The 27,521-nt window shown below is 40.9% G+C and overlaps 1 protein-coding gene across 1 annotated transcript; it reads left to right on the top strand.

Moving 5' to 3' along the window:
* Positions 1-17: 17 nt before the first annotated feature.
* On the top strand, positions 18-26,769 carry Lsm12 (LSM12 homolog). Its single transcript, XM_076869692.2, has 5 exons — positions 18-213; positions 1,977-2,110; positions 24,015-24,124; positions 25,624-25,750; positions 26,576-26,769. The coding sequence occupies exons 1-5, from the start codon at positions 90-92 to the stop codon at positions 26,666-26,668; spliced, it is 588 nt and encodes a 195-aa protein (XP_076725807.1). The 5' UTR covers positions 18-89; the 3' UTR covers positions 26,669-26,769.
* The last annotated feature ends 752 nt before the right edge of the window (positions 26,770-27,521 follow it).

A 27,521-nucleotide genomic window follows, 5' to 3' on the forward strand; every position in this document is an offset into this window, starting at 1 on the left:
TCTCGTACGTCGCGGCGCCGCGCTTACTGGGGGCCCGGCTTTCGCCCGCTGCTGCCGCCGCCGCCGCCGGCCGCGGCTGCTCTCCCAAGATGGCGGCTCCTCCGGGTGAGTACTTCAGCGTTGGGAGCCAGGTGTCGTGCCGGACGTGCCAGGAGCAGCGGCTGCAGGGCGAGGTGGTAGCCTTCGACTACCAGTCCAAAATGCTGGCTTTAAGTATCCTTCCCTGCGTGGAGCCCGAGGCCGGGCCAGCGTGTAGGTGCGGTGGTGGGGGGGTGGGGGACGACGGCGGCGGCTAGGGCCCTCTCCGGGCCTAGGGGCGACCGGCTACCGCGGCGCCCGGGGCGCATGCGCACGGTCTTGAGCTCCCCTCCCCCTCCCGCTGGCCCTTTGGTCCACTTGGGGTCCCAGTCTCCCATCCCTTGTGGGAGCTGGCCCCAACCGAGGGTCAGTGGGTGGAGGGGTGCTTGACACGCGGGCGGCTTTTCGGGGAAAACGCCATGAGAGGGGACACAGTGATTTGGAGAGAGGGTAGTGGTGGGAGGGGGCTGGTGGATTGGAGCCCGGATGGAATGGGGGGCGGGTAAAATCATACGGGGAGGGGGTGTGTAGGGTAAGGGACTGTTTGTAGGGCAAGGGTATGGAATTTGGGAGCTGGTGTCTGCTGATGGGATTTACTCCAAGAAAGGGCGGTGGGATGGTGACCAAATGGGCCTTTCCTGGTTGTGAGGAGAGTAACTAACTGTAGGACAGAGTTTGTATCTGAACTGGAGGCTGGTTTTGCTGGTGCCTGTGTTTGCGTGGTGCCGTTATGGGGGGGAGTGCTGATTTTTAGGTTTCTCAGTCATTTGGAATTTTGCTATTTGGGGGATGTTTGCATTGGAAGCCTGGTCCAAAGAGGGCTTGCCACGTTTTTCAGGAGCTCATGTATGGTGTTTGGGTTACAGGTGACAGTAAGCTCTCATTTTTTTCTTTCTTAATCCAACACATGGAAGTGTTGGATTAAGTCTTGACTTTTCCATAGTAGTGCTCTCCTTTTTGAAAGTAGCAGTGTTAAACTGAATGGAAAAGCTTGCCTGCACCTTTGGGGTGGAAATGCTTTCTGAATTACCCTAGGAAACTCTGTCTTGGGAACAAAACACTTCCTGGTTGGAATAAATTTGCCAGGGCTTCCCCTTTTATTGGAGCTACAGGTGGGTTTCTTGGATTTTTTTTTTTTTTTTTTTTTTGGAGGAATAGTCCTTTATGGTGTATTTCAAAAGGAAGTTTCCTACTGAGTCTGCTGCCTTTGAGTGGCATGCATTTTAATTCATTTAACTACTGGCTATAGATTTCTAGTTTAAGAAGGTGTCTTCTTAAACTAATTAGAACAAGAATAGTTGCATTTTCTTTTTTTAAACAAGAGGTCACACTTGGACCAAGATCTTTTACTTCATTGGTTTAGTTGGAAGGATCTTAGAAGGAGGATTTACTCTACTTTTAATTGGTATACAGCAGGCTCTTAGTAAATGGTTGAATGAATGGATGGATGAATGAATTAACTAGTTGGGTCATTTTGGGTGAGTTTCCTTTCCAGTGTTGAAGTTTTCTTCTCTGCAAAATGGGAAATCTCAAACCCGAGAGCATCATATTGTATTATACCAAGAATAAAAAGTACTTGCTCTTTGTGGTTCATAGGTTCTAGGCAAATAGTACTAGGCTCTAAAACTGCTTTATGCCTCTCCATAAAACTCATAGAAAGTGACAGTCCCTTTGAGGCTTCCAGTTTTGGGTTGTGTATGGATTTAATTCTTTGAAATATTTTGGTTGTGGGTTTGGGCAGGAGGAAGGTTAACAAATTCCTGAGAGAGCTATGAATCTTGTGAGACTCTTTTGCTTGTGGCATACCTATTACACAAGCCTTGTGTGAATTGTTTTCTATGTTCCTTTGGGTTGTGCCTCTGCTTGCCCTGTTTTCCTTAACTTTATTTTCTCACCAGAATGTCCCTCTTCCAGTGGAAAGCCTAACCACGCAGATATCTTGCTCATAAACTTACAGTATGTTTCAGAAGTGGAAATAATTAATGACCGAACAGAAACCCCTCCTCCCCTAGCTTCACTCAATGTTAGTAAGGTAAGGACTGAAGGGTTGGTCTGGCTCTCCAAAATGGTGGGAAAGAACTCTTTTATATACTGTTTTCTGTTTTTCATTGATATGATTGCTTGTTATCCTTTTTAAAAAATGTTTACTTTTTTCCTTTATTCTTCAATATCTGCAGACCTTAAGAAATATGTTGAGCTGGGGGTGTGACTCAGTGAAAGGATGCTTGCTTAGCATGTGTGAGACCTTGGTGTTTGATCCCTAGCAAGCACAACAACAAAACCCAGAAAGAAACAATACCCAAGTAGCATTGAGAGCCTGCTTTTACTCCTTTGTAAAAGAGGGCTTATTTTAAAAACTGGAGTTGCATGAACTTGTGGTGGTAGGTTTGGATGAGGGATAATGCCTGACAACCTTCTGAAATTGTGTAATATGGATATGTGCACACATGAATGTATTTCTTGCGTAAAGAACTGGACAGCATTTTTCAGATTCAGAAGTTGGAAAGCTACTGCCTTAAGAGTTTCATTTTTGTATTTATGTTTGAATTTTGAGGTCTAACATTTCTTCAGATGTTTAGGAGATATATTAATCTTCCATGTGCAGATTGATTTCTGGGAACTCAAGTCACTGTTTTGACTCTTCAGTTCATTTAGCCAAAGTTCATGTTGCCCCAATCCCTATCCATAGCCTGTACTGCCTCCTGTAGTTGGAACACACTTTCTTCTAGAATGATTGAAGCCTTGTCCATTGGAGTAGGTATTAGAACTCAGTTAAATGGTACCTCTTCCAAGAAGTCTTCTTTGATTATCAGCCTAATGTAATTTGCCCCCATCATTCTCTTTCATCATCTCTGTCCCTCATAGTTATCATTTGTAATTAACCTGGGGCTTTTCTTTTCTTTCTTTTTTTTTTTTTGATGGTGGTACATGTACTAGAGATTAAACCCAAGGGTACTTTACCACTGAGCTATATTGTCCAATCCTTTTTTACTTTGAAATGGAGTCTCTCTAAGTTGCTTAGGGCCTTGCTGAGCCTAACCTCAAACTTTCCATCCTCCTGCCTCAGCCTCCCAGGTCGTTGGGATTATAGATATGTGCTACTGTGCCCAGCTTTGGGGCATTTTTATTTGTTTCATACCAGGAATTGAACAGGGACACTCCACCACTGAGCCAAATGCCCAGTCCCTTTTTGTATTTTATTAGAGACAGGGTCTTGCTGAGTTGCTTAGGGCTTTGCTAAGTTGCTGAGGCTGACTTTGAACTGCCCTACTCCTGCCTCGGTTTCTTTGAGCAGAAGGGATTACAGGTATGTGCTACCATGCCCAGCTTGAGGGCAGTTTTAGAGTAAAAGTGGGATGCTTCTATTTTATACTGGAACAACAATTACAGATTGGTGTGTCCTGGGAAAGTTGGGATTTAAGGTTATCTTATATATAAACTTTTTGTAATCATATACTATATTCTTGTCTAATGTTTGTCTTACCAAACTATCCTGCAAGGATGGGAACCGTGCCTGTTTTTGCTGCTGAAAATATAGAGCCTGTACTGAGTAGTTGTTTAATACTTTCGGGTGAGTAAGTTATGATTTTAGTAGCAGCTGCCTTTTTTTAGTCTTGAATTATTAGTAAGGTGAAAGGTTTTTTTTTTTTTTTCCTCTTGAGGACTCTTGTAATAATATATATTCACTTGTCTCTCTTGGCAGGAAATAGGTAGATGGAACGATATTGAGTAACTGAGGCTAGTGAGTTTTAATTTTCTCAAATATGGAGCGCATTGTCAGATTCAGAGAAATGTTACACTTTTTTTAGTGATAGCCAAGGACAGATTTGGAAGGGTCTTGAATTTTATGTTGAAGACTGTTGCATTCAGGATGTCCCATTCTTTGAAACCTTTAGATTTTTAAAACACTGGCTTGTCACATGCCTCCTACAAGAGTAGAGGTCTTTGGATGGGCTTTTTTTTTTTTTTTTTTTTCTCCTGGTACCAAGAATTAAACCTAAGGGTGCTTAACCACTGAGCAGCACCCCCAGCCCTTTTTTAGATACTTTTTTAGAAATAGGGTCTCCATGGTTATTTGTAATCCTAGTGGCTTGGAAGGCTGAGGCAGAAGGATCTCGAGTTCACAGCTAGCCTCAGCAGCTTAGCGAGACTCTTTCTAAAAACACAAAATTAAAAGGGCTGGGGATGTGGCTCCATGGTTAAGTATCCCTGGGTTCAGTCTGTAGTATCAAAAGGAATTGGAATGTGTGGCACTGTTAACTGGGAGCAATTAAGAAGCAATTCTCATCATATATTTGTCCTCAAAGAGCAATAGCTCTTGGTTATTTATTTTGTGGATTGTGTTTGCTTTTTTTTTTTAATATTTTTTAGTTGTAGTTGGACACCATACCTTTTGTTTATTTATTTATTTTTATTTATTTATTTATTTAGAAAGAGTGAGAGAGAGAGAAATTTTTTAATATTTATTTTTTTAGTTCTCGGCGGACACAACATCTTTGTTTGTATGTGGTGCTGAGGATCGAACCCGGGCCGCACACATGCCAGGCAAGCGCGCTATCGCTTGAGCCACATCCCCAGCCCCTTTTTTTTTTATTTTTAATATTTATTTTTTAGTTTTTGGCGGACACAACATCTTTGTTTGTATGTGGTGCTGAGGATCGAACCCGGGCCGCACACATGCCAGGCAAACGCGCTACCGCTTGAGCCACATCCCCAGCCCACCATACCTTTATTCTATTTATTATTTTTATGTGGTGCTGAGGATTGAACCCAGGGCCTCCCATGTGCTAGGCAAGTAATCTACTGCTGAGCCACAACCCCAGCCCCTTATGTTTGCTTTTAGTGTTTTGCTTTATAATGATTAGTTTTAGTTATTGACCAGTGTTATTATAAACTAATTGTTTATCCACTTTTTCAGGAAAGCAGCAAGATGTTAATAGCTTGGGGACTACCAGAAATCTTTTCTTACAGTACGGCTTGCTTGCCAAGTCTTGAAAAAGGTTTGCTGGGAAGAGGAGTCAGAAACTAAACACTAAAATTAGGTTGGAGGGTTATCTTTGGATTTCATTTATTCCTTCTTGCATTTGCAGAGATGTTTATGAGTAAGCTATGTCTTCTTTCCCTTGAAACCAACCTTTCAGGATGCTTTGTAATTCCTTCTTGGAGATTCACTTACAGAGTATCTGCTGGGCTGTTACTGAAAACAGCTGAACTGGGCAGCTATTTACGTATTGGTAAATGACATTTTTCCACCTTCCTGTTTTGTTTGTTTGATTTTGATGATGGTGTTGGAGATTGAACCCAGGGACTTGTGAATGCTAGGCAAGCACTCTACCAACTAAGCTATATCTCCAGCCCCTAAATGACCTTTTTAAGAGCATGGACTTGGGATTTTCTTAGTTTGGAGGATTGTTTAAGCATGTGGAAGAGAAGTAAAGTATTCTGAGATGCCTGGAAGAAAACTGTTGAGGTGTAGTACTTCAGGCGCTTGCAGTCTGAAGGAGCACAATTCCTGTACTCATAGTGTCCAGTGGAAGATGCCAGCGTGTGTTAGTTATCTTGATGATATAGTGAGTGTTCTAATTAACCTGTTGATATAAACTGGATATTTGTTTACTCGATATCTATTCTAGCAGGAAATGAAAAGAAGGACTTTTAAAAGAAATACTTAGTAACAGCTCATTAGAGAAGGTATAAACTAGCAACTCCTTGGAAATGAACCTGTTTTATTTTCGATTGTCAGGTAACTGCAGGCTAAAAAGTCTTTAATGTCTATCCCAATGATGAGATGTAAGAGAAAGCTTGGGAGAAGACTGGTCTTGAATATTTCTGTTTTTTGGCAGTGCTGAGGATTGAACTCAGGTCTTTGAGCATGCTAGGATGCTAGGCAAGTCGTTTATTGCTGATCTACACTCCCAGCTTCTTGAATATCATCTTATCTTCTGCTTAGTAACATTGTACCCTATTAAAGTGTTCTGACTTTCCTAACTCTAAGGCAGAAGCATTCAAATAAAAGTACAAGATTATACAGTCATAAGTTGAGGTCAGTTTTTTTTTTTTTTTTTTACCATTTTAGCTCATTGTGAAGTCCAGGTTATATTCACCATTGTGGCTCATTCTTCATTTTGATGGAGGAAGATTTTAATCATTTTGCTTGGGGAGGAAGCCACAGGAGCCTCCTGGTAGAGTGAAAAATAATTTTTTTTTTTTTTTTTTTTTTTTAGAAACAGGATCTTGCTAAGGCTGTGTTTGAACTTGTATTCCTCTTGCCTCCTGAGTCACTGGGATTTCAGGTGTGCTCTGCTGTGTCTGGTGAAATAAAATTAACATTTTTTTTTTTTTTTTTTTGTACTGGGCATTGAACTCAGGGGCACGTGACCCCTGAGCCACATCCCCAGCCCTGTTTTTTTGAATTTTATTTAGATACAGGATCTCACTGAGTTGTTTAAAACCCTGCTTTTGCTGAGGCAGGGTTTGAACTTTTTTTCCTCTCTCAGCTTCCCGAGCCGTTGGGATTACAGGCATGCCACTGTGCCTGGCACAAGTTTCTTTGAATTGACTCTGCATCTTAAACTCTGGGGATAAAGATTACCCATGGGTTAGTAGTGTTCTCAGGAGATTTGGGACATGCAACATTAATCAGGTATTCTTATGTGTAGCATTTATCACGGCTAGATAGCTCTAGTGATGGAGTGCATGCTCAAGGGCTTGGGTTTGATTCCCCATTACTAAAAAGGAAACCACCACATTTGCTGAAAATGTATTTTGTTGCAAGTTCTTCTGGGGATCATGTCTCCCTTACCTTTTCTTAGTGCTCTACAGTTTACAAAGAGTTTTGACACAGTTCATTTCATTCTTGAAATCATCCTATGTGTTTCTTTTTCTTCCTGTGGTAGAACTCAGGGTGTTCTACTACTGAGATGTATCTTTAGCCTTGTTAATTTGAGAAAGGGTCTTGCTCCGTTGCCCAGGATGAACTTGAATTGGAGATCCTTCTGCCTCAGACTCCCAAATAGCTAGGATTACAGGCATGAGCCACTGTGCGTGGCCTTATGTGATCTTTACAGTACCCTTTTTTCTTTTTCAGTTTAACAGATGAGAAAACAGACTTATCAGTTTTAATTGATTCCTTCAAGGTTAAATAGCTAGTAGCCTGGGAATTATTATTTATTTATACTATGTTCCTCTGAACTAGCAGTAGGTAGACTTCTTGTTTAATCCTAATATCAGTTCTTACAGAAGAGTAAGCAAAGAGAGAATGAATCGTGAATTTAAGATCATGTGTCTAGTGAGTGATAGAGCTAGGGTTTGAACTTGGATCTTAAATTTTTACTACAAATTCTTGTGATTTTCCTTCCCTTCCCCTTTTTTAAATTGGTGTATTATAGTTTACATAATAATGGAATTTGTTGTTAAATATTTATTTGTGCACGTAGTATAATAATATGATTTGGTTGTATAATTCCCAGTATTTTTCCTTTCCCTCCCTCCCATCTTTTTTGTTTTTGGTACCAGGGATTGAACTCAGGGGCACTCAACCACTGAGCCACATCCCCAGCCCTATTTTGTATTTTATTTAGAGACAGTGTCTCACTTAGCGCCTGGCCTTTGCTGAGGCTGGCTTTGAACTCTCGATCCTCCTGTCTTGGCCTCCCGAACTACTGGGATTACAGATGTGTTCCGCTGCACCTGGCTTCCCTTCCATCTTTTCTCCTTCTTACCTCTTCATGCTTATTCCATGTAGCTCATAGAGCAGTTTGGCAAAATGAAGTGAGTACCCAAACTAAGTAATGTTTCTAAGTAAAGAGAAATGTTTTTGTTATGTGATCATGGTCAGGGTGGTACATTGTGAAGAAGGTGAACCAAAAAATGAACCAAGTCACTTCTCTACCCTTTTTCTTCCCCACAGTTCCAGGGTCTTGCATATGCTAGGCAAGTGTTCTAATCACTGAGCTGTATCCCCACCCTTTTTATTTTTTATTTTAAAACAGAATCTCACTAACTTGCTCAGGCTGGCCTCTGCCTTGTGATCTTCTTGCCTCTACCTCTTGAGTTATTAGGATTACAGGCATGTGCGACTGTGTCTAAAGATATTTTTAAGAGACCTCTTACTGGTAACCAGAATTAACATGAATTTCTAGAGCAGTGGTATCAGGTGGCATAATTAATTGAACACTTGACTGAATACTGGAGGTCAGAGCGAGTTGTCACAAAGCTTAGGAGGCTGTGCTTTCAGCCTCTGAGACTCTTAGGAAGGGACTTACTGACTGAGCCAAGGCCAGTGTGTATTTTTTATTTATTTAGAAGCATTTATTCAGTGCATTGAATGAGATATGTCTTTTTTTGTTACTTTCCTGTGTTAGAGAATACTTTTCCTGCAAGAGATGTTTTGGGTAGGGGGCATAGGATAAAGAGACAAAGCACAGAAACTTGAAATCCACAGGTAATACAGTTTAGGTATTCACCTCCCTTACCTAACCACCGATTGGTTTGTCAGCCTCTGTGTGTGGTGTGTTGGGGTGTGTGTGTGTGTGTGTGTGTGTGTGTGAGAGAGAGAGAGAGAGAGAGAGAGAGAGAGACTGACTCTATTGAACGTAGGGGCTTATGCAGTATACTGGGCCAGCACTTTACCCTGTCAGCCTTTTGTTTTTCTGTTTTTTTTTTTTTTTTTACTGGAAATTGAACCCAGGGCACTTTACTACTGACTTGCCACCCTGGCTGTTTTTTTGTTGTTGTTGTTGTTTTTTACATTATGCTGGGAATCAAGGGCCTCACCTATGATACACAAGTTCTTGATCACTGAGCTACTTCCTCACACTCTCCCTAGTCCTTTTTTATTTTGAGACAGAGTCTTGCTAAGTTACTGAGGCTGGCCTTAAACTTGCAATTCTCCTGCCTCAGCCTCCTGAGTTGCTGAGATTATAGGCATAAGTACCACTAGGCCTGGCCTGTCAGCTTTTTTCTGACCTATTTTCCATTAATAACAAGCAGTAAGTGACCAAATGGAACCAGAAAGAAGAGATTCATAGAGCTTATCATCAATCCCTGGTAATGAGGAATGAGTTGACTGCTACTGAATAAAAATGGAATCTGGAGATAAGTCTCGTGGTGGAGGCTGAGAATATGGAAAAGTCACAAAGTTCCTTTTTTCAGAGCCTTTTGATGTTTTATCACTTAAAGCAGCTTTATTTTTCTATTTATTTTTCTATTTATCTTTATGACTCTTTGTGCACCTACAAAACTTTAAAACAACCTGGGCGAAGTGGTGCAGCTTGTGATCCCAGCAATCTGGGAGGCTGAGGCAGGAGGATCACGAGTTCAAAGCTTAGCAACTTTGCAAAGCCCTAAGTAACTCAGCGAGACCATATCTGTAAATAAAAAACACAAGAGGGTCTAGGGTTATAGGTCAGTGGTAGAGTCCTTGCCTAGCATGTGTGAAGTACTGGGTTCGATTCTCAGCACCACATATAAATAAATAAAATAAAGATTCACTGATAATTTAAAAAAATGTTAAAAATATAAGAAAGGGCTTGAGGGGCTGTAGCTGTAGCTCAGTGGCAGAGTGTTTGCCTAGCAAGTGTGAGGCTGGGTTTCATCCTTAGCACCACATAAAAATCAATAACAAGGGCTGGGGATGTGGCTCAAGTGGTAGCGCGCTCGCCTGGCATGCGTGCGGCCTGGGTTCGATCCCCAGCACCACGTACAAACAAAGATGTTGTGTCCGCCAATAACTAAAAAATAAATATTAAACTTCTCTCTCTCTCTCTCTCTCTCTCCCCCTCTCTCCCTCTCTCCCTCTCTCCCTCTCTCCCTCTCTCCCTCTCTCCCTCTCCCTCTCCCTCTCTCACTCTCTTTAAAAAAAAAAAAATCAATAACAAAAGAAAAACAAAACCCTGGGTGTGAGGGTGCACTCCTGTAATCCCAGTTGCTCTGGAGGCTGAGGCAGAAGGATTGAGGGTTCAAAATCAGCCTCAGCAATTTAACAAGGCCTGAGCAACTTAGCAAGTCCTTGTCTCTAACTAAAATATAAAACAGGGCTGGGGATGTGGCTCAGCTGTTAAGTGCCCCTGGGTTCAATCCCTGGTACCAAAAAAGAAAACAAAAAACAGAAAGTTAAGTGGTTTTCTGCTGGGTACACACACCATGTGTAGATTTTTCTGTATTTTCCTAACTTCCTTGGTATAAAGGTAAATAATTCTATTACCAGGGGTTCAGGAAAGCCTAGTTTTGTTAGAGGCTATATTGTAGGAAAGCCTGCAATGGCATGTGAAATGCTGGACCATTCTGAGTGCCTCTAGACATTGTCCCCAGAAAAGAAAAATAATATAATCAAGTTTACAATAAAGTTTGCTTTTTTTTTTTTTTTGGTGGTGGTATTGGGGGTTGAACCCAGGGCTTGTCCATGGTAGGCAAGTGCTCTGCTACTTATCTATACTCCTAGCCCTTTTTATTTTTGTTTTTGAGACATAGTCATTCTAAGCTATCCAAGCTAGCCTTAAACTTGAGTTCCCCCTGGCTCAGCCTTCTGAGTACCTAGGATTATAGGCATTGCTACTGTGCTTTGCCTAAACTTTACATTTATGTGTATGTATATTTGTATATATTTTGATACTGGGAATTGAATCCAGGGGTACTCTATCACCGAGCTACGTTGTTCCCTAGTCCATTTACTTATTTATTTTTGAGACAGGGTCTCACAAAATTGCTGAGTCTTATCCTCCAATATGATCCTCCTGCCTGTCTCACCCTCCCAAGTTCCTACAATTGGAGGCATGTGCCATGGTGCTCATCCCCAAAGTTTACTTTTAAAAGAAACTGACAGTAGTGCTTAACTTTAGATATGATGTTATACTGAGGGAATAATTGACTTTGTTTTTGTTTTTCGTTTTTGGTACCAAGGATAGAATCCAGGGTGCTTAACAACTGAGCTAAATCTCCAGCCCTTTTATTTTTTGAAGATGGGGGTCTTACTAAGTTTCTTAGGGCATCACTAAGTTGCTGAGGCTGGCTTTGGACTTGTGATCTTTCTGCCTCAGTCTCTGGCTGGGATTATAGGTATGTACCACCATGCCCAGCCATTTTTGTTTTGAGTTCTACCAGTTTTACAGTTAAAATTCAGCATAATTTTAGGACTTACTGGTGATTTGAGGGTTGAATCCTGCATATGAGTAAATTTCTGAGGTAGTTTGATAGCCCTTTTATTATGATCTGTATTCTTGGAATTAGCCTCTTAACAGGGTCCTTGACCATATTTTGACCCTAATGTGTTGAAGTATGGAGTTACTACTCAGTGAAGACATACTGTGTTTAGGTATGTATGTATATATTTTTTCTTTGGTGCTAGGGATTGAAGCCAGGGTCTGGCACATGCTAGGCAAGTTCTCTACCATGAGCCACACTCCTAGCCCTAGGTATGTATGTTTTGGTAGGAGGTATAAAGCATATAAATGCGGGGAGGGAAGTAACCACTGTGTATGGCAAGAAATAATTTCTTTTTCTTTGGATGCTGGGAATTAAATCCCAGACCTCATACATGCTAGTAAATGTTGTACCAGTAAGATATACAGCTCGTTGAGAAAAAAATTTTTTTGTTTGAATTACTTTTGCTCCTAGAGACTGTAACCTTTGGTGAGCATATGTTTCCAAGACTGTAGTTTCAGGTGCAAGCCCATCAGTAAGATTTGCACCTAGCTCTTGGTAGATAGTGATTTCCTCATACAGATATGAAGATGTAGGTGAAAGGTGGCGAGAAAGAATGTATCACTGCTTAGTGTTGGGGCATGTAAAAATAGTGAATGGGGTCAGATGAGGTCTGAGAGGTAGAATGAATGACTACCATTTTATATTTTTTGGGGGGGATTGAATCCAGGGGTGCTTTTTCATTGAGCTACATCCATAACCCTTTTTATCTTTTATTTATTTTTTATTTTTTTTAAAGAAAGAGTGAGAGAGAGAGGGAGAGAGGGAGAGAGAGAGAACTTTTAAACATTTATTTTTTAGTACTTGGTGGACACAACATCCTTGCTTGTACGTGGTGCTGAGGATCGAACCCGGGCCGCACGCATGCCAGGCGGGCGCGCTACCACTTGAGCCACATCCCCAGCCCCTTTATCTTTTATTTTGATATAGAGTATTGCTAAGTTGCTGAGGCAGGCCTTGAACTCACAATCCCCTGCCTCAGCCTCCCAAATAGCTGGGATTACAGACTTGTGCCACCTTGCCTAGTGATTAACTCCCATTTTAAAAATTACTGGCTTTGCTGGGGGTCCTGGAGATTAAAACTAGGACTACTTTACCACTGAGGTACATTCCCAGCTCTCAGCACCCCCCACCCTTTTTTTTTTCTCTTGAGACAGTGACTCATGAAGTTGCCAGGGCTGATTTCGAACCTGCCATTTTCCTTTCTCAGCTTCCAAAGGAGTTGGGGTTATAGGTGTGTGCAACTAAGCCCAGTGTATCACTGATTTTTTTTTTGAAAGTCAGGTTCAGTGGCATTCAGACTTTGAGGTCAGCTTGACAGCTGTGGTCGGAGGATGCAGTGCTTTAAATCAAAGCTCATGACTCAAGTCACGCTACAGTGCATGTCAGCCACCTGACTCAGTGGGACCCTCATTAGGCCTTCTTGGCATCATGGGGGATGAGGGGAAACCACTGTTCACCTGAAAATTTAGATTATTGAGTCCAGGAGGCTGGCACAGTTATACCATAGACAACCTCTGTACTCCACCTCTTTGATGAAGAGAGAGTTCAAAAATAAGGACATTCTTATTGGGCAGTAGTGGTATCTCCTTCAGGGTAATAGAGGGGTGTTCTGATTGGTTCAGTTTTCTGGCAGAAGATAGGTTTTGGGGGAAGAAATCCAAATAAGTGGTCCAGTTGAATTCTAGCACTGAAAATTTTAAATATATATGTATATATTTTTTAGTTGTAGATGGACACAATAACTATTTTTACGTCTCACTGAGGATCGAACCCAGGGCCTCATACATGCTAGGCAAGTGCTCTACCACTGAACCACAACCTAGCCCCCATAGCCCTGAAATTTTAAGGCTAGCTTATGTAAATACCAGAAACTGCTCTAGAGATTGAATCAAAGTATCTGACTGGAAAATTTAAGGATTCATTAGCAGCCCAGTTGTGAAAAGAGTGCAGTTCTTCAAACTCCCCACATTCTATACTTTGTCATAGTGTGTAGATTCCTCTATGGACCTGTAATAGTCATCAACTTTTCTTCTTTCTTTTTTTTTTTTTTTTTAATACTATTCCCTCTACCTCATATCCTTTTTTTTAAAAAAAAAATTATTATTTTATTTAGTTATTGGAGGACACAACATCTTTGTATGTGGTGCTGAGGATCGAACCCGGGCCGCACACATGACAGGCGAGCGCGCTACCACTTGAGCCACATCCCCACCCAAGTTTTCTTCTTTCATCTGTTTTTCCTCTTGCACTCTCTTTCAGGTGCTAAGAAAGTCAGAATGATTATGATACTGCCCTTGTCCTCAGGAATCTCATATTTGTTGAGAGTTGTGAAGGGCAGTAGCTTTTTTATGTTTTTGGTGTGGTCAGGGATTGCTTCTGGGGATACATTTCAGGGCCTTGTACGTGATAAGCACATTCTTTACCACTGAACTGTGTCCCATCCTCCAGGACGGTTAACTTAGTGATAACAATATGGTAAAGTCTGTGGTAGTAGGAATATGAGCAAGGTGCTGTGGCAGCATAGAAGAGGCACTGTGGCACATGCCTATAATCCCAGTGACTCTGGGGGCTGAGACAGTAGGATTGAAATTTTAAGGTCAGTCTCAGCAACTTTGCCAAATGCTGTCACAAAATAAAAAGGGCTGGTCGTATAGTTAGTGGTACAGAAAAGAAAATCCCAGGTACTGCAAAAGAAAAGTGAGAAGCAGTCTTTTTCTATAGATAGTGCTGGGCGTGGTGGCACATGCCTGTAATCCCAGTGGCTCAGGAAGCTGTGGCAGGAGGATTGCAAGTCCAAAGCCAGCCTCAGCAATTTAACAAGGTCCTAAGCAATTCAACAAGACCATGTCTCTAAGTAAAATCCAAAAAAAGGCTGGGGATTTTTTTTTTTGTTTGTTTGTTTGTTTTAAAGAGAGAGTGGAGAGAGAGGGAGAGAATTTTTTAATATTTATTTATTTTTTTTAGTTTTCGGTGGACACAACATCTTTGTTTGTATGTGGTGCTAAGGATCGAACCCGGGCCGCACGCATGCCAGGCGAGCGCGCTACTGCTTGAGCCACATCCCCAGCCCCAAGGCTGGGGATGTTGCTCAGTGGTTAAGTGTCCCTGAGTTCAGTCCCCAGTATTTAAAAAAAAAAAAAAAAAAAAAAAGTAAATCATGTAGGCTTTGTAAGACTCTCTGGTCTGGTCTTCCTCAAAACTATTCAAATTTGCCTTTGTAGACAGTATATAAACAAATGAGCATGATTGTGTGCCAACTAGTAAAACTTACTAAAACAGGTGGTTGTCTGAGTGAATTTGGTTCATAGATTGTAGTGTGCCAACCCTTGGCATAGAGTAGTGAGTTTTTGGGGAAGGCTTCTGAGATAAAAGCATGGAGAATAAATGACATGCTCACTTTGTCCATCTCTGCAGTTTAGAAGCTGCTTTTTCAGTGGACTAAATTGTTAGTTTCAGAATGAAGGGATTTTTCTTTAAGTATTGGGGATTTAACCCAGGGATGCTTTACTGCTGAGCTACATACTAAGCCCTTTTTTATTTTAAGACAGGGTCTCCCTGAGTTGCTGATATTTGAACTTGTGATCCTTCTGCCTCAACTTCCCTGGTTGCTGGGATTACAGGCATATGCCACCATGCCTGCTGGGAAGGGACTCTTTTTTTTTTTTTTTTGGTTGTCAGTGGACTTATTTATTTATTTATGTGGTGCTGAGAATCCAACCCAGTGCCTCACACATGCTAGGCAAATGCTGTACCACTGAGCTACAACCCAAGCTCTGTGAAGGGACTCTTTTTTTGAGTTGTCAATGGACTTTATTTTATTCATTTAGTCACACGTAGTGCTCAGAATCAAACCCAGTGCTTCACACATGTAAGGCAAGTGCTCTATTACTGAGCCGCAATCCCAACTTGGGAAGAGACTCTTAATGGTCAGTTTTTATTTGCTTTCTTTTGGAGTGCATGTAGCACTTTTTTTTGCCAAGTATAATTCATGTATTTAACGTATATCTCATTTAAAAAAAATTGTTCAATTTTCACATATTTAATTAAGCCCCTGCTATGTACTGGGCTCTGTTTTGGGTTTCTTAGAGGACACATTAGTGAACAAAACAAAAGTCCATGTCCTTGGGGAGCTTATATTCTAGCAAGGTTTGGTCTTTAGGTACAATTTCCAAAGCCAGGGCCACAAAATTGGGCCAACAAAACAGTTGCCCAGTTGGGGTTTTAAACATCAGTCCAGTGGCCTGACAGTATAGCTTGCATGCACAAGGTCCTGGATTCAACCACCAGTACTGCAGTCAGTCAATTAGTAAGACCAATGCAGGGCTAGGTGTGCTGGCACACACTTGTTCACCTTTACACCAATACTCCTATACTTCTCAGGAGGCTGAGGCACAGGATTGCAAGTTCAAGGCCAGCATGGGGAACTTAAGGGACACCCTGTCTAAAATTTTAAAGGGCTGGAGATGTAGCTCCATGGTAAAGCACTTGGTTCAATCCTTGTGCAAGGCCCTAGGTTCAATCTGTAGTATCACAAAAATAAAGGGAAAAGAGACCCTCACACCACATGACCATTGTCACGGCCAGAAAGCCACTATGATCAGGAAGTGAGTGGTGTATTACATTTTAAATAAGTGTGTACATTGTGGAATGGCTAAATCAATCTAATTTCGTTACCTTGCATACTTATTTTTTTGGTGGTTTCGGTATTGACACTTGGGGCTCTACATGTATATCTTTATTAAACTCCAACAATAACCCTTCAGGATGGATTTTGTTGTACATACCATGTGTCAGGAGACATTATATATCTTGCCTCTGTTTCATGCACCTAGTAACTAGTAGGGGTTTTAGGTGGAATTTCTCTTTTGAGGGGAAGAGGTTGGCTTTTCCATTTTACTTTATATTTTTTGCTCTCATTGGAACCTAGAAACAGCAGCACATGGCTCTGTCACTGAATAAAGTGAACTCTAGCTGGGTGCAGTGGCACACGTCTGTAGTCCCATCAACTGGGGAGGCTGAGGTGGGAGGATTACAAATTTGAGACCAGCTTAGGCAATATAGTGAACCCTATCTCAAAAAAGTAGAAAAGAAGAATTAACCTTTTTTTTCCTCCTATAAGTGGAGCCTCTCAATTTGGATTATAGTTAAAGACATTTTCCAAGTAAATATTTCAGTTATGTTTTGGAAAATACTTTCTAGGATTTATAACTTCTTGTTACAGGATTTATAACTTCTTGTTCTAGAATTTATAACTTCTTAGTGTTACTATGTGAGATGATGATGTGTAATTTAACCACTACAGTAGCCACTTTACCATCTGTAGGTGTCTTGTAACATGTTGATTCCTTAAACATACATAATGTATAAGATAAAAGGGGAAAAGCAATCTAAGTTTATTGGGTAAAGGAGGGTTGGATTATATGGATTTTTCTGAAATGACCCACAAGCCACATTCTCTATGTTAGTAATGTTATAATAAGAGCTAATATTCACATAGTGCATCATAGCTCACCTACTGCTTTTTAAAATTCCCTCATGGAGCATTAGATGGCTAATTTGAGCCCCCATTATCAGAGATAAATTGTTGAGGTCAAATTTCAGCTTGTATCCCAGCCAGTTTTCTTTCTGGCAGAGCCACATGCAAGTTTGACAGCAGTTTGATTAAAGAATGTCAGGTCTAGGAAATTATTCTAATTCTTTTTAGAATAATTTTGTGACACAATTACAACTGCTTTTTGTTTGTATACTGAACCCAGGAGCGCTTAACCACTGAACTACATCCCAACCCTTTTTACTTTCTAATTTTTATTTTGAGACAGGGTCTCAAAATAAATTAAGGTTACTAAGTTGCCTAGGGCCTCCCTAAGTTGCTGAAACTGGCTTTGAACTCAGAATATTCTTTCTCAGCCTCCTGATTTGCAGGAGTGTGCCACCATCCCTAGCTTTATTTTACTTTTTTGAATTTTGAGATAGAGTCTCATCAAGTTGCTGAGGGTCTTGCTAAATTGCTAGGGCTGGCCTCAAACTTGTGATACTTCTGTCTCAGCGTCCTGAGTCTCTGGGATTACAGGCATACACCACCAGGCCTAGCTTATGACATAATTACACATAATTTAATTAAAAAAATTGATTTTTCTGACATCTAGTTTGTGTTTTAAACTAAGTTGTCTATAATGTGTATTGACTTTAACTTGAATCTGGTTCTATATCATAGTAGCAATATGGAAATGTTTATGAGTGTTCTATACAAATTGGGAGATTGATGTGAAAATGTGGGCCCCTGGTTTTTCAGTGTTTTAATTTTTTCATCATACTAAGTAAGCACTTAATATATCTGCGTTTATGTGCAGGAAACTTGCTTTGATTTACATTTCTCTAGTCGGAAAATGATGGATTTGGAGAGTATACTTGACCATATTGGCCTGAAATGTTTTGTCACACAGGATGTTTTCTTTGACACGTCCCTGTGGATTACCTTTAACAAGAGAAATAAGGGGTGTTCTTTAGGTTTAGGGTGAGACTGGGGCCCTATTTGGAAAAGAAAGGCCCTTCCGTGAAAGACAGGCAAGCCTGTTCTGTACCAGGAACTTTGTCTAGTGGAAACACCAGAGTGTATTAAGAGGTATGTATGGGACTGGGCATGTAGCTCAGCAATAGAGCCTGGCATGTGTGAGACCCTGGCTTTAATCCCTGGCATTGCACAAACAACAACAAAAAGGATGGCAATTGAGTAGGCTCACAGTGTTTTTTTTTTTTCCTTTTTCTTTTTTGGTACCTGGAATTGAACCCCGGGGCACTTAACCACTGAGCCACATCCCCAGCCCCTTTTTTGTATTTTATTAGAGACAAGAGTCTCACTGAGTTGCTTAAGTCCTTGCTAAATTGCTAAGGCTGGCTTTGAACTCTTTTTTTTTTTTTTTTGGCTTTGAACTCTTGATCCTCCTGCCTCACCCTCCTGAAGTGCCAATTGCAGGTGTGTGCCACTGTGCCTGGCTTTTTTTTTTCTTTGAGACAGGATCACTATGTGCCCAGGCTGACCTCAAACTCCTTGGCTAAACTGATTCTTTTGCCTTAGTCTCCCAAGAAATTGGGACTACAGGCATGTGCCACTGTGTCTGGCTATGTATCCCCCCTCTTTTTTTTTTAAGTTGTAGTCGGACACAATACCTTTGGTTTTGTTTGTTTATTTTTATGTGGTGCTGAGGATCGAACCCAGTGCCTTACACTTGCTAAGCAAGTAAGTGCTCTACCACTGAGCTGCAACCCCAGCCTCTGTATATTCCCCTTTTAAAAATACTTTTTTCTGCATTCAAATTTGTAACTGTTTTGAATAATAAATTAGTCTTATATCTTATAGGTGAAACTTAAGTATAGTGTAGTGGTTGGGAATGAAGCTCGGTGGTTGTGCCTTGCCTAGCATGTGTAAGACCCTGGGTTCAATCTCCAGCAAGCACTGCACAAAGAATTAAAAACAAAAACCAAAAAACCCTGAAATTAGACTGCCTGTGTTCTTCAAATCTGAACTCTTCCACTTGTGCATAGTAAATTTGTGAACCTTTCTTAATAGTTGTGCCTTGATTCCTCTGTTTACAGATTTTGGTCCCTGTTTCATAGAGGAAAAAAAAAAGATTGAAACCAGAGGGGCTTTAACCACTGAGCTATATCCCCCAGCCCTTTTTGTTTTTTATTTTGAGACAGGATCCTACTAAACTGCTGAGGCTGGCCTTGAACTTGCTACTTCAAATCCTCAGCCTCAGCCTCTTGCCTTGCTTGGATTATAGGCATGTGCCACCACACCTGGTTTAGGATTGTTTAAAAGTGTTTTCTTTTTCTTCCAGAGCTGGGGATTAAACCCAGGAATTCCATATGTTAGACAAGTGCTCTACCACTGAGCTTTACCCCCAACCTTGATTCAATGTTTTGATTTATCATTATGAATTCTAGAACACCAGTTTAAGTGGTATACTCTATTTTTTGAGTTTCCAGTTGTCAAAGGTTGTGAGAAACAGGATACTTTTCTTTTTTCTTTTCTTTTTTTTAAAGAGAGAGTGAGAGAGGGGAAGAGAGAGAGAGAGAATATTTTTTTAATATTTATTTTTCAGTTTTCGGCGGACACAACATCTTTGTTTGTATGTGGTGCTGAGGATCGAACCCGGGCCACACGCATGCCAGGCTAGCGCGCTACCGCTTGAGCCACATCCCCAGCCCTTCTTTTTTCTTTTCTTTTCTTTCTTTTTTTTTTTTTTTGAAAAGATGGAATCTTATCACATTACCAAAATGATCCTCCTGCCTCACTCAGCCTCCCAAGTAGTTAGGACTACATTATAGATGCATGCCACAGTGCCTGGCTCAAAATAATATTTTATTAGAAACTTTTATTTATTTATTTTTGGTATTGGTGATTGGATCCAGGTTGACTTTACCATCAAGCTACACCTCCAGTCCTTATAATTTATTATTTTGAGCAGAACCTAAGTTGCTGAGGCTGGCCTTGAATTTGCCATCCTCCCACCTTAGCCTTCCTGAGTTGCTTGGATTATAGGTATACACCACTGTGACTGGCTATTAGAAAAATTTAAGGAGAAAATTTCAACTAGAGAACAAGGAGACCTGGGCATATTGATACTTAGAAGAAATATTTTTCAGAGTCTGTTGGTAGCTAAGAATGAGGGCTTTTTCAAGCGCCTGCCCCCGAAGGGGCCAGGAGCAATGTTTCTTAGGATGATAGTTCTTAACCACTCTGGTTTGCCACCCCCTGACCCTCACCTCCCCTGGCTTGAGGTCAGCAACCAGTATTTCAGGGTAGCAGCTGCATTGTCTCTTAACCCTTCTCTGAGGGCAGCTGGTTGGAAGACCCAAACACACAGAGAAGATAAGCTGAGAGTGGCTCATTAGAGTCAGTAGGTCATGCGGAGCAGGTTTGTCTTTGGACTCTGCTTCCCTTGTTATATCAGCTGTCTCAGCCTGTTAAATGTTTGCAGTAGGAATCCCTCTGGATTCCCCACAGCACCTGTGCTTTCCTGGTCTGGAAATAGCTGGTAACTAAATAACAAGATGATGTGCATATTGCCTGGATTTTGTAGTCATTGTGGCTCCTTCCTTTCTCCCTCAATGCACAAAGAGATATTTGTGTGCCCTTGGTGTTCATAAAGTCATTCGCTTAAGGGTTATACAACAACAGGCAGAACTAGAAGCCTTGTAATATTGATTTGCTTTGGTATCAAGTTCATGCACTTTTCTCCTTTGCCCACATCAAGGTGCTATATATAAAATGGCCCCTGGAGGAAGCACTGGTTAGTAGACAAGGAATGACTTTGTTTTCACTGGGAATCATACAAAATGAAAGGAAAGGCAGGTAAGTGCAGGTTGTCATGTGCAGTCATTTCAGTTAAGCCACGTGCACATTAGTTAACACATACTTGTAGGTTTATGCTTCTTGGTTTGCCTGAACCCAGTGTATCCTAAAATTTGGTGCCTTTTATTCTTTGAGATAACTATCTGGTTAGTGTTTCTTTTTTGTGTGGTTGCAAGGCCAGCAGTTGGCATGTTGTCTTTGAAAATGGTTGTAGAATGGGTGATAGTCATGAAATTAAAAAAAAAAAAAAAAAGTATAATCCTGATGACCCTCTCAAGCTTAAAAGGCACACCCTATACCTTTGCAACTGAGGGCAGTTTTTATTTTTTCTCTCTGGCATTCTGACATTAATCATAACTTGAAATACAGGTATATAGTCTCTTATAAAACACAAAGTGAAAAAATTAGATTTTACAACAATTGAGTGTAAAGTGATAATCATTTGCTCTACAAAAGAAGGTTTATCCACATTCTGAATGAGTTTTTCATGCCTAAAAAATAACAAGGTAATCTTCCTCCCTCTCTTGACCCTCAGTTTTGAAGAGAGGAAACACTTCTAGAACAGTTTCTTCATTCTTAATTGGTGGGGTACTCTGTGAGAGAAAATAACTCCATTTACCTAGCTTCCTCCTGGTGAAAGAAGATTTCTGTAGCTGAACGCCAGGTCCGAGCGTTTTTTTCAGATTGCCGTGCAAAGGCAACCTGTGAACTGATAGCTGAAGGTTTCAGGGTTAGCAGTGAGTCTAGGTCCCTAAAGCCTAATTGCAGGTCTAGGTAGAATAGTTGAGGACATTGGCCTGCATATACAGCCAGGGTCTACAGCTCAGTGGTGGAGCTCTTGCCTAGCTTGTGCAAGGTCCTGGGTTCAATCCCATCACTACAAAAAAAGAAAACACACACAAATATACACAGTCAGCTTGTACTCATTTCTACTGAATTCCAGGTGCTCCCTTACATTATTTAACATTTGAGATCTGTTTGCATAGAGTTCAAAATGGAGAATCACATAGTCAATTTTCCTTTGCTTTCAACAAGATTATGCAGTTGGTATTTGGGAGAAGAGGTTTTGACAAGGGGTGTATTTTGAAACCACTGTTCTATAACTAATGTGTTATTTTACTCTGGCTATCTAAATAATCATTCTGGCTGAGATTTATATCCATTTTATTCTGCCTCTGGCAAAAGTTTAAAAGTGACTCCTTTTCCAGCACCCCACTCCCAGCTTGATTTTAAACATTCTGCGTAGATGCCTGGTTTCCTGAACAACTCTTCTCTTACTGAATGGGGTGATGTTATGTTTTTGAGCTACTCTGTAGGTGACAAGGACATTTTACTAGTCACCACAAGCTTTATAGAAGCAACTTTGTTTGACCCAACATTGGGAGATAATTTTGGTTTTCCAGTTAAAAAACATTTAAGGTTTGAGACTTCACAGTAAAATCCTGCTGGCTCTTGAAATGAAGCCCTGTCTGACCACTAGCTGCTTTCCAAGAGTTGCACTGTCTTCCAAGTTTTCCCTTTTTCCTTGGAGACTATTTAGATTTTCTAAGGCATTGCTTAGAAAACAAGACTCAGTGAATCCCTTTCTTGTTAACCAGGGTTTTTGGTATCTGAGTAAGTGTTGCTTAAAATACACCATCAGAACTGGGGATATGGCTCAGTGTTAGAACACTTTCCTGGTGTGCATGAGCCCCTAGGTTCAGTTCCCAGCACCATGCAAAAATAACAACAAACACCATCAACAGTTCTTTTTTCATAGAAACTGAATGCTTTCAAGCCATGGGGCTTTCTTCTTATATTTGAAACTGCCATCACTTTGAGTGGTGTCAGCCCAGTGCATTTATTTCTCTAAACATTAGCATGATGGGGCCAGAATTGTGGCCAAGCCAGAAAGATTATTCACATGCTGCCGATGTATCTGTTCATGTCTTAGAGACCATGTTAGTTCTGGAGTCAAATCATCACAGAGTTTTGCCTTGCTTTCCTCTCTTCCCTGGGGAGGCTGAGATGACAGCATGTATGTGCTAGACTTTCTGCCCTCACATCTCCTCCTCCCCCTCAGACAATTTTTGAAACTCAAGCAGCAGTGAGTCTACCCAGTTCCCGATAACCCAGTTGAAGGCTTCCTTTTCTTAATAACAAAGCCAAGCCTTAATAAAACGTGTTTCATTTTACCAACAAAGAATTAAGACACTTGGTTTGCTTTTTTCCCTCTATAGAGGGAAAAAAAGTTTGGTTGAGGTTTGAAGGGTCTCTTTTAATAAAAAGCAGAATAAAAATGTTTAAGGATTCTAAGCACCTAGGTACTATTGGAATATGTTGATGGTATACTCTGACTTGGTGTTTAAGGAGCTGATGTTTGGGGAAAGATTGTTTTTGCATGTGTTTAGTATACTACAGTGTCATTATATTCAACTATTTAAATTCATGGGGCTGGAAAATCTTTTGTTTGCCTTTCAGATACATTGTCAGCCTTTCATTTGTTTTAACCACCTTGTCTAGCACATTTGTTTTATCTTACACAGATGTGTATTCTGAAGTCTGTAGCAGCCAGTTGTGTGGGTTGATAATGATAGATTGATAGGTTACCCACTCATGTTGGGAGAAATTTTCTAGATTTTAATAGAGTACCAGATTTTAGTAGAACTTTCTTTGATCAATTTATAATTGTTCCACCAGAGGGCAGTGAACGAACTGAGATAGAACCCAGATCATTCCTTTTCCCCAAGAGCTGGCAGAGTTGCTGTCAGCTCAAATGAAAGTAAGCAGTATCTGTTGTTAGATTTATTTGAGTCTTGCCTTCTCATGTGAGTGCAGATAAGGGTGCTGGACAAGGCAGGGCTTCAGGAGCCTTGAATTCTGGTCTTCGAAGGTGTCTTACACATTAATTTCTAAGCCTGAGGCTCTAGTACAGTAGTGGATAAACATTCTTTGTTTTCTCCTTTTGATACAAATGTATGCATTACCTTTTATCTTCAGCCATCACCGTCATACTCTATAATGTTACCCTGTTTTATTTCTTTCCTAGCCCTCATCTCTGAGATTGTCTTATTCTTTTATTTATTTGTTTGTAGTCCACCTCTTCAACCCCCTCCACTTTCAGGCTCTATCTAATCTAGCATAGTGCATGTCTGGCACATGGGAGGCACTCACGAAAAATAAGAAGGAAGGAAGTGGGTATTTTCCAGGAATAGCATTTAACTGTTCAGTAGCATTTAACCCACATTTATGTTGTGGGTTATTTGTTTCACTTTGAATCTCTGATAAAACTGAATCTATCCAGACTGGTCTTTTCTGGCCTCTTTTCTCAGCTCAGGTCCTGATTTGGGAAGAATAAAGGTGAATGCTTTTCTGAGTTTCTTTCTCTCCCCCATCCTAGCTTGCCAGCAAAGCACGGACAGAGAAGGAGGAGAAGCTGAGCCAGGCCTATGCAATCAGCGCTGGTGTCTCCCTAGAGGGCCAGCAGCTCTTCCAGACCATTCACAAGACGTGAGTTGGGGGAGCATAGGGGTCCCTTGTCCTGGGTGTGATGTTGTCTGGCTGTATTGTCTAGTGGCAGACTTTTGGGTGGTTGACTTTTAAAAGTGTACCAGGGAAGCTGGGAAGTACATTGGCAGCACTCCAGAATCCAGAGTTGCAATACTGTTGCTGCTTTCTAAATAGAGAAGTAGTGTTATCATGGACAAATCATCTTCTCTGGGCTTGAATTTCTTGTCTGTAAAACTTGCTTTTAGATTAAATTATCCATAAAGGTATTTCCAAACCTAGTAGCTCATAAGTTAGAATTAGTGATTTCTTTTTCATTTATTTTTGTTGTTGTACATTTCTCTAAAAGGTGATGCAGTCTGATTATGGGAAAGTTATATCTGTATTAATTTTTCCTGTTGTACATAGGGACAAACGGGGAGTTAGGGAGAACAAAATGCTCTTACCACTCCTTAAAGACATTTTGTCACAGCGTAAGTCATTTGACTCTAACTGCTGAAAACTAGAACATTTGAGATCCCCCCCACCCCCGCCTTCTGTTACCTTATTTAACCTTGGATCTGGTGCACAGATGGCAGCTGGCACCAGAGCTGTGTGAGGCTGTGGTATATCTGAGCATTTACAGGTATGCGAAGGAACTCTCTTAGTAGCATCAGCTGCCCTGGGGTTCCCCTAAGTGTGAACTAGAATGGGTTTTCCCAGTCTGGCAAGTGCCCAGTAGCTCCCATGGTGGATAGTAGTGACATATCTGTAAGATGGGGAGTTTTAGTTGTTTTTTTGTTTCTGTTTTTGTTTTCATAACAGGAATTGAACCCAGGAGCACTTTACCACTGAACTGCATCCCCAGCCTTTTTTATTTTTTATTTTGTTATCTAGGGCCTCACTAAATTGCTGAGGCTGGCCTTGAACTTGGCAGTCCTCCTGCCTCAGCCTCCTACGTTGCTGGGATTACAGACATTAGTTACTGCTCCCAGCTGAGTTTGTTTTTTCTAGAGGTGGTATTTCTCTCTAGGCCAAGGGTAAGCAGACTATACCAGTGGACCGAGTCTTTTCATTGGTATATATATCTCCTGTGGCTGCTTTTGTACCACAGTGGCAGAGTTCCATAGTGACAGAGCCCATCTGGCTTGCAGAGCTTAAAGTACATATTATCTGACCCTGGATAGAAAATGTTTACTGTTATCTAAATTGAATCTAGTTGCCTGAGTATAGTTGTTTATTTGTAACTGAATTTGATTTGGATAAATTTTTTATGGTTCTCTAAGTCCCTGATCCTTCAGACTAACAATTCTGGATTCTCCTCAGGACAAATGTACATCAGTTTCATTGCTTTCCTAGCCAGTGATGCCCAGAGACTGTATCCTGGCTCCTCTCTGTGGGATGCTGTCATCTAGCCATTGGCTGAGCTGGGAAATTGGACTCAGCCTTCTAGAATTAGTTCTTCATCAGGCAGGAGGTGTGGCATGCCCCTAAGAGGTAACCTTTCACATGTTCTCTTCTAGCATTAAAGACTGTAAATGGCAAGAAAAAAACATCGTAGTCATGGAAGAAGTTGTTATTACACCCCCATATCAAGTGGAAAACTGTAAAGGCAAAGAGGGGAGTGCACTGAGCCATGTACGCAAAATAGTAAGTAAAGGAGCCGTAAGACTAGTGAAAGGTGGTTCCTTGGCCTTAACATTCCAGCATCAGAGCAGGACATGGTGCTTTTACATCCATAATGCTTCCTCTAGCAGCCCTGTCTGACATCTCTGTACTGGGGGGGTCTCTGCATTGGTGACTTGGACACTCCTTTGGGATTGGAACCTCTGGGCGTTATGGAATACAATAAGTGGTCAGCCCCATTTCCTTTTCCACACAGCTCTGTAGAGTTAGCCAGGGCATTCTGTGTTATTGGGCAGTTTCTCTCATCTCTGATTAGTTTCTGCTTAGCTACAGGTGCCCTTTTTGGAAGGGCTAGTGTTGTAAATCAATTACTGTTGGCATCTCTGACTTTACATATGTCACCTAACTTTCTTGATTGGGGTATAGCATTTGTAAAATTAAAAAATACTCTTTAAAAAAATTTTTTTTTGCTCTTGAGGAACACTGAGAGTCCAGTGTTGTAGATGTAAAAGGTATAAGAGTAATTCCCCTCACCCAGCTTTCATTCAGCATTTGTGTAAAGAAGAAAGAAGGAAATTGAGTCATAACAATCTCCCTTCGTTTTATTATATTTTGTTAATCAGTTCAAGAATTTCTGACAAGTGCTAAATTGCCAAAAATGTAGCTGAAATAAAAGGCTCCTGCCTACCTTGGGCTTCACAAGGCTGGTAGACAGCAAGGGCAAAAGTGCTGCATGCGTAGTTCATGGGCCAAACAGCTGGGCTGGGGCTGTTGAAGCCTGGACTGGGTCATTTGGGAGACTTTGCTTGCCCATCCCCTTTTCTGATTTGGCTGCTTGGTCTTTTTCAGGTTGAAAAACATTTTAGAGATGTGGAAAGCCAAAAGATACTGCAGCGTTCACAAGCCCAACAACCACAGAAGGAGGCTGCTCTGTCATCCTGAGTCCACACACATGGGAGGACTCTTCCAGCATCCAGCCAAGGAGGCAGTGGTGGTGGCTTCAGCGGAGGCAGGCCGGGGGAGGGAAGGGATCCTATATTTCCCGCTGGCTCTTATTAACAAAGGGTCAGCATTTCCAAATCTTAGACTTGAACAAACAAAACACCCAACAAAAAAGAACAAGAGAATAATTTAAAAGTTGAATCATTACTTGACTAACAGACTTTGGTCCACCATGTCCTTTTCACAGCCCCCTTCTGGAACAGTCACCTTGTTAATTTTATTTTTGAAAACTCCTTTCCTGTTCTGCTCTTTGACTTCTGACTTTCCTTTCCTAGTCTGTTCCTGCCGTTCTGTTTTTATAAGTGGCTACACTTGCCTTCTGAATGATCGAAAGAAACTTTTACACCTTTTCTTCCAAAATAAAAGTAACAAGCTGACTGTGATTCTTAAGTTGAGACCTGAGCAGCAGACAGTGGTCTCACTTTAAATTTTTCTTTTTTTTTTTTCTTTAACTTTTTTTTTTCTTTTTTGCACAGGGCATGGCTTGAATTAGTTTTATTTTTCTTAACTTTAAATATATATATGAAAATATATATTAAAATGTTCTCTAAATATTTTCTGCTTCTTGCAGGTCTCTTTTTACTAGATCATGGCCGTTCTTCCCACCTCATCCCTCTGGAAAAAAAAAATATGTTGCCCTTTCCACCACCCATAATAGCCAAGACAACTAACTTGACTTAGTTACAGCAAGAATCTTCTGCAACACTTTGTAGAGCCAGTGTATGCAGATGGGTTTTGGCTTTAAGGGTTCCTGATAGCTTTTCAGTCTTTACGTATGTACCAGTCTCACATT

This window comes from Callospermophilus lateralis, chromosome 11 (genome assembly GCF_048772815.1).
Source record: "Callospermophilus lateralis isolate mCalLat2 chromosome 11, mCalLat2.hap1, whole genome shotgun sequence".
In the NCBI taxonomy this organism is placed as follows: domain Eukaryota; kingdom Metazoa; phylum Chordata; class Mammalia; order Rodentia; family Sciuridae; genus Callospermophilus; species Callospermophilus lateralis.

What these genes read in the sequence shown, in the direction of transcription:
- Lsm12 (XM_076869692.2), top strand. Translation starts at nt 90, where the DNA reads ATGGCGGCTCCTCCGGGTGAGTACTTCAGCGTTGGGAGCCAGGTGTCG. An exon ending in CTTCACTCAATGTTAGTAAG is followed by an intron (nt 2,111 to 24,014) that starts GTAAGGACTGAA and finishes CCCCCATCCTAG; the next exon opens with CTTGCCAGCAAAGCACGGAC. An exon ending in TTCCAGACCATTCACAAGAC is followed by an intron (nt 24,125 to 25,623) that starts GTGAGTTGGGGG and finishes GTTCTCTTCTAG; the next exon opens with CATTAAAGACTGTAAATGGC.